The sequence below is a fragment of the Condylura cristata genome, unplaced genomic scaffold, assembly GCF_000260355.1.
Source record: "Condylura cristata isolate star-nosed mole 26May11 unplaced genomic scaffold, ConCri1.0 scaffold00005, whole genome shotgun sequence".
NCBI classification, from domain to species: Eukaryota; Metazoa; Chordata; class Mammalia; order Eulipotyphla; family Talpidae; genus Condylura; species Condylura cristata.
The window spans coordinates 42,467,579-42,474,691 of record NW_004567106.1 but is presented as its reverse complement, the minus strand read 5'-3'; the positions used below and the strand labels follow the sequence as shown (position 1 = coordinate 42,474,691).

The 7,113-nt window shown below is 34.9% G+C and overlaps 1 protein-coding gene across 1 annotated transcript in view; it reads left to right on the top strand.

Moving 5' to 3' along the window:
- The first annotated feature begins 1,555 nt into the window (after positions 1–1,555).
- FBXL13 (F-box and leucine-rich repeat protein 13) overlaps positions 1,556–7,113 on the top strand; it is a 122,845-nt gene continuing 117,287 nt past the window's right edge. Inside the window, exons 1-2 of the mRNA XM_012720759.1 lie at positions 1,556–1,659; positions 2,087–2,177. Of these exons, the coding sequence (XP_012576213.1) occupies positions 1,616–1,659; positions 2,087–2,177 (135 nt within the window). The 5' untranslated portion in view covers positions 1,556–1,615. The remainder of the gene's footprint in view (positions 1,660–2,086; positions 2,178–7,113) is intronic.

Below are 7,113 nucleotides of genomic sequence, written 5' to 3'. Positions count from 1 at the left end.
CAGGAGTTTGATTCCTGCCTGCCCCGGAGGTGACCACATGGTGTGGCAGACCTCTCCTGACCCGCCCGCTGCTCCCCTCAGCAGTGTACGTCTGTGATCTGCCTGTTCTGTTCCCCACTCTGTCTCTGGTGAAGCCTCTCACCACCCCTGAGCCTCTGGCCTGTACCCCAGTTCTGTATGCACAAATAAATAAATCTTTAAAAAAAAAAAAGATGAAATAGTGCCTTCTGGGACAAAATGGATGAGTTGTGATGTGATTATGTTAAATTAAATAATATGGAAAACAAAATGCAGTTACTACATGGTTTCACTCATTTGTGAAATATAATAACCAGAGAAAACAAATTGGCAGAACAACTAGAATAATTCTAGATTTTATGGTAAATACATGATTATCTGAGGGGGTGGGAGAAGGGGAGTGGGGATAAAGATGTAAGATGATATAGTTTGGACACTGGAGAAGTGAAGGAGGGTGAGTGAAAGTATATACATGGAGGAGTGACATTGCACTCCCAAAGTTTATAGTTATATAAACTAGTGGCAAATCAATAAAACCTGGGGGGGCTGGGAAGAAGACTAGCAATAATAAAGTCTTGATTGATGAGGGAAATGGGTCATGTGTTGGGAGAACTACAGGGATGTCACCTGAGGAGAGATGAAATAGTCTCAATATTAATAACAATATAAGAAAATAAATAATTAATAAAAATAATGTTTTTGAGGTCAAATATTTATTTTATAGGAACATTTATATATTTCACTTTTATTTATAAATACAAAGCTAGTAGTGACTTTGTCATCTTCATTTTTACTCAGCAAAAAAAAAAGCTATTTATTTGCTAAATGTGCTTTCTTATTGTGATGTGGCTATGTGCAATTAACAATTAATATATAAAACCTCAGGCTATTTTATTTTGCCCAGTGGGAAATTATGAACAGTAAGATTTCTCATGCAAGATGTGAAACTTTGAATTATGCTAGTTCTATATGTTCTTTGAATTCTTCAGGATGATTTTTTCAGGAAATATTGGAGTTCAGAAGTATAAAGAAAGAAGACTTTATATTTAAGAAATATAAAGAAAGAAGACTTATTTTCATCATATGTTGTATCAGTGACAGCTTTCTAATCTCCTTATACATACTTTATCTTAGATTCAGTAAATCATTTGTTTTTCTCCTTTGTGGAGAGAAAAAATGTTCAAGTAAGTATTCTGTAGATGCCTTTACTTTAAAAATGAACTCTTCATACTTAAAAAGAATAAAAGACCCACTGATTTAAAGTATCAGGTCTATGACATCAATCTTACTGTAAAGAATTTACCTAGCATAAAACACTGAATTCTTTATTATGCCATTTACAGAGAAATTTTTTTAAAGGAAATTAAACTGCATTTTGGTTGATTTTAGTCAGATATTAACACTAAGTCAATTTAGGGGAATATGAATAAATAAAGCATATTTACTTTAAAAACTCACATTATATGACTTTATATTGCATAAGAGTTTATAAAACAAGCAAATTCAGAAACAATGATTCCATTTCCTTTTCCTCCAGGCTCTGTTATGTGGCCTACTTATTACATGTCCTGAGGACCCACTGAGATATTTAGAGAAAATGATCATTTTTATAATGGAAAATGGCCTTGAAAGTCTTCTTTGGTAAGTATCATTGATTTATGGTACAGAGATTTATGAATTTTGAAGGCAAACCCCAATGTGTAGTACCAAATGATGTCTTGCTAATAATGCCTCCAATTTCAAGATTGCTAAATAACCTATAGAGTTTTAAGTACCAAAGACTTCAATAGAGATTTGCTTGCTGCTTCTCAAATTTGGAAGTACAGTGCATTCTCATCAGTAAGGTGGCCATAGGGCAATTTATTTCAAGTTGTAGAAGAATAAAGTGAGGCATGCCTCCTTTGGAATGCAGCAAAATCTTGAAGGAAGACAATTTGGAAACCACCCCACCCCACCTCAGTTGATTATGATATGCTTCTCCCAAAGGGAACATCTCACCATTTAATTATGGAACTAACTACTACAGAACTATAAAATAAGTTCTTGCCTATGTATTATTTCATTAAAGGGATATGTGCATTGACCCATCAATAAGACCAAAAATTCGGAGATTATCTGAAACCTACATGGAACAACTTTTTGGACTGGATGATCAGTTGGTAAGTATTAGTAATCAAGCATTCTACACACATATCTTAGGTTTTGATGGACAGTCTTAAATAAACTTAAGATTTTATGAGAATTGTGAGGTCATAATGTTTTTGGAACTGGAGATACTCAGAACATGAAGAAGCCGCACACACAGGCAAAGACACACGTATATACACAGCCACACTTGTGGTAGCCTCTCTAATTTTCCAAGAAGTGTTTACAAAGATATTTGCTTTTCTTTCTGATAAAATTTTTCTATTAGTTGTTTTCCTTGTCCCTTTCTTCTTCCCCTCTCGTACATTTTTTATAATGATAAAAATGTCATTATGGTAAGCTTTAAAGGAAGAAGTTTTCTTTCTTAGCACTTCCTTCTGTATTCTATCACTCCTTCCATTCTCTCAACCTCTGCCCAGGAATTATCTCATAAGCATTAATGAGATCTAACTTAAAAGCCAGACTTGATTGTTCCTGATCCTGCAAAGAAGGCAAGGAAGTAATTCAGGACATAGAGACTTTAGGACAAGGATGCATTTCTAGAAGCTAAAACAGCAAAAGGCATGGGAGAGAGAAATACCAACATAAATTAGATGTGTGTGGGACTATATGTGACTCTAGACTCCAGGCTGGTGTTGAAAATGCCAGTCTTGGAAAATGTATATTGAAAAGTAGAATCAAAACCATGATCAAATTGGGTGCTGAGAGCCAGGAACCATCTGAAGCATCATTTAGAAGGTCAGGTGCAGAGTAACACTCGATCCAAAACAGTGTTCTACAAAAGAGCCAAAAGAGGGATGGAATAATTCTGCCAAGCTTGGATGGTTCTGAGGCATAAGTATAGATGCCCAAATCTCGCTGACCTGTAGCATGTGGATGTTTCAATGACTGTACTTTGTGAGTCATGGGCCGCTAATCTAGAATGGAGTACATGATTTTGAAGATATTTGGAAGCAATGCCAGGTGCTAAGTGGGACATCTAGGGAATGGAATTCTAGGCCTTCCATTCCCAACACTGATATAACAGAATAGCTATACTTTGAATATAATGTCACTTGCAAAAGTCTGAAAACTACTGCTACATGATACCAAAATTCTTGAAAACCTTTGAGCTAGCAAAGTAAGCCTGTCAATATTTTGAAAGCAGTACTATCAAATGAAATCAGGTCATATCCAATGTGTAGTTAAAAGTCTACAGTCTTTTAAAAATTGCACAGAATTCCAGGAGACAGCAAAGCTACTTCAAAACTAAAGTTTTATTAGAAAAGAAATTTCTGAGAGCTATTCCATGACTTTGAAAACACAGAGGATAAAAAAATAATAAACTTTAAGAATAATAAATTGATCCAGACTGAGCAAGGTATATGATAAGTCATCAAGTCAAAGAAATATTGCTCACTATCTATCACAAATTAGGAAACACAGAAATTAAAAAAATATAAATTAGATGTGACTATGCAAAATATAAGTCTTCAGATACCTAGGATTGCTTAGAGGGCTAAACTGAGATTGGCGTAGATTAATTCATTTCTCCTTAGAGAAAAATTTAAAAGCAAATTAACAGAGAAATAAGATACCTTAATCCTCAAATGTTTTTAACATTTAAATGGCTGTATGCTAAATAAATATCAGCTTTACTTTTTCCCCATTCCTAGAGCTAGAACTGCCAATAAGAGAGTTTTTGATGCCTTGACAATTTTTCAAAAGTAACAACTGTAATTTTTCTCATTGCTTTGCATGATTAATGTACTTAGTCACTTTGTGTTTTTACACTATAGCATCTAGCCCGGCAATGACTGACTATGTCTATTTAAGACATATAAACATGTATTTGCTTCTGTTTGTAGAGAAGACTGAATGTAGGAAACAGTTACAGAAGTAGGAGCTACTCACATAAGAAATACAGTGTAACTGTATATTCCAAGATGGAAGAATCACTATTGTTAGGAAAAACTAACTTCACAGACTTGATTCTCATTTCTTAGGAAATGAAATTTCCAGATGGGCCTACTGACCCAGACAAAAAGGCATCTATATGGATTTTAAAAATCTAAAATGTAAACAACAGTGACTACTTTTTAACATGTACAAAAGCCACTTGGAGATTAAAGACTGAACAATCTGCAGAAGATCAAAAGTAGGAAATTACTCATCATGAAAATCCAACACTTTATATCATACCACAGCACCATCTGTATGTTACAGATACCAATTACTTCTGCATTAAAGACTAGGTTTTTCCATAGGACACCAGAAGAAAACACAGATTATAGACTCTTGAACATTGACTCCAGTGGTGTCTTTGGGGATTCTACTCCAATAACAAGGGAAACAGATGCAAAAAATTAATTAAATGGGACAACATAAAACTAAAAAGCAAAAGGAATCACTACAAAAATAAAAAAGACGATATTACTGGGAAAAGATATTTGCATTCTTGCATCCTTGTTAGATAACAAGAAGTTCATACCTAAATTATATAAAGAACTTACACAACTCAACAATAATAAAGCCAAACAACCTGTTCCAAAAATGGACAAAAGATCTGAATAGAAAATTCTCCAAAAATGTCATACAGATTGGCAAAAGGCATATGGAAAAAATATTCAACATCTTTAGTTATAAGGAAATGTAGAACAAAACCATAATGAATTCTCACATCACACCTGTGTTTATGTCAAAAATACTGGAAACAACATGTATTGGTGAGGTGAAAAGGAGCTCTCATTCACCATGGGAGGGAAAGTCAACTGGTGCAAATTCTATGGAAAACAGGAAATACTTAAAAAAAACCCAAAACACGGGCCCTGCCCTGTGGCTAAGCGAAGCTAAGCCAAGCCATTGACACTTAAGTGACGGTTTGATTCCTGACCCACAATGGTGCGGCAGACCTCTCCTGACCTGCCCGCTGCTCCCCTCAGCAGTGTACTTTGTTGATCTGCCTGTATTGCTCCTCACTCTATTTCTGATGAATCCTCTTGCCACACTGAACTCTGGCCTGTACCCCATTTCTATATGCACAAATATATAAATAAAATCTTTAAAAAAAACAAACCAACTATACAATATAGTAATTCTGCTCCTAAGTATCCAGCCAAAGAATATGAGAACAATAATTCAAAAAGATATATGCATCCATATTTGCCCTCAAGCATTATTCACAATAGCCAAGACATGGAAACAACCTAAATTCTCATCAAATGATTACCAGATAGAAGTTATGGTGTATATACTCAATGGAGTTATACAAGCTATTAAAAAAAATGAAGTCTTGCCATTTGTGACATGTTACAACTTAAAGTGATTATGCTAAACAGAAATAAGAAAGTGAAAGACAAATACTAGCTGGTTTCATATGTGAAATATATATAAACAAAATGAACTAACAAAATAACTCTTAGACTGAGAAAAATATGGTGGTTACTAGAGGGAAGGGGTTAAGGATGGGAGAAATGGGTAGAGGGGGCCCATTTATAGGGGTGAAAGGTACTAGAACTATGATGGTCGTGTGGTATGGCAATACACATTTCTCTACATTTTGAAGTGAGAAGCTGTACTCCCCAAACTAATACAGCAATATAAATACATCAATATACATTTTTACATCAATATAAATTTCATTTTTAAGAAGACTTAATTTCTTTTTACTATTATTGTTATATTTTAACTTTTATGTCTATGAAAAACAAGAAATTCAGACTTGGGAGGAATTTACGTTGCACATATTCATTCAGCATGTCCTTGTAAACTGTCTTTGTTTGGGAAGCTATATAAAATTATCATAGACTGAGTGGTTATTAAGTCAGAAATGTATTGTTCACATTTCGGGAGTTTGGGAAGTCTAAGGTCAAAGTGCTGACAGATTTAGTTTCAGCGTCTGGCGATAGCCTCTTTCTTGGTTCCCAGATCACCATCATCCTGCAGCATACTTTCACAGGTAGAAGGGTGGAGGGACTGCTCTGGGTCTCTCTTATAAGGGCACTAATTCTATTCCTAAGAGTTCTACCCTCATAACCTAATCAATTCCCAAATGCCCCACTTCCTAACTGCCATAACTAAAAGGGATCAGATTTCAACATACCAATTTTGTTGTCGAATGGTCCTTAAACTATCTGTAGCATTATTCCAGAGAGATTCTATGGGCTATCAAAGAAGCTCATAAGGAAATAAAGGCAAGGCCCTCTAAAATATAGTGAAATGTGTTAAGAAAATTAACATGAATATTGACTGAAAAATGAACTGAGCTGGGTGGGAGAGAAAAAAGGGAGTAAAAGGATGAATGTGAAAGTAGACTTTGTGGAGGTGAGATGTTATACGCCTGACATTATATAGGTTTGTAAATGAATAGTACATCAGGACAATTTTAGAAAAGAAAAAGATTAAGTAAACAAAAAAGGGAATTGCCACCAGAAGAAAAATTGTTATAATATGCTAAAACAAAACATTACGGTATGAACTTAATGACTTACATTTATTTTTTGTTTGTTCCCAGATTTCTAATAAATAACATGCTACATATCTCTAATATTATAGAACACAGATTTTTTTTCTTTAGGTATTCGTTATATTCATTCATTTCCTCATATGCAACAAAGATGCAGTAGCTTATAAGTTAAAAACTAGTGGGACTAATTACTACTCACATTAAAGAGTCACAAGTGGGCAGAGCGATTTGAAAGTTCTTTGGAGTCATCTTTCCTTGGCTCAGCGATGATGGCTGCGCTGGTAACAGACGCCATTGCAGCAGGAGAACCAACCTAATTTCTGTGGCGTTAGATGACAGAGATTGCCCAGTCAGTTTACGGATTTTAAAAGTGACACATTCCTTAATGCAGATGGCCAACAGGCATATGAAAAAATGTTCAACATCACTCGTGATAAGGGAGATGCAAATTAAAACCACAATGAGATACCACCTCACCCCAGTGAGAATGGCACATCTTCAAACAA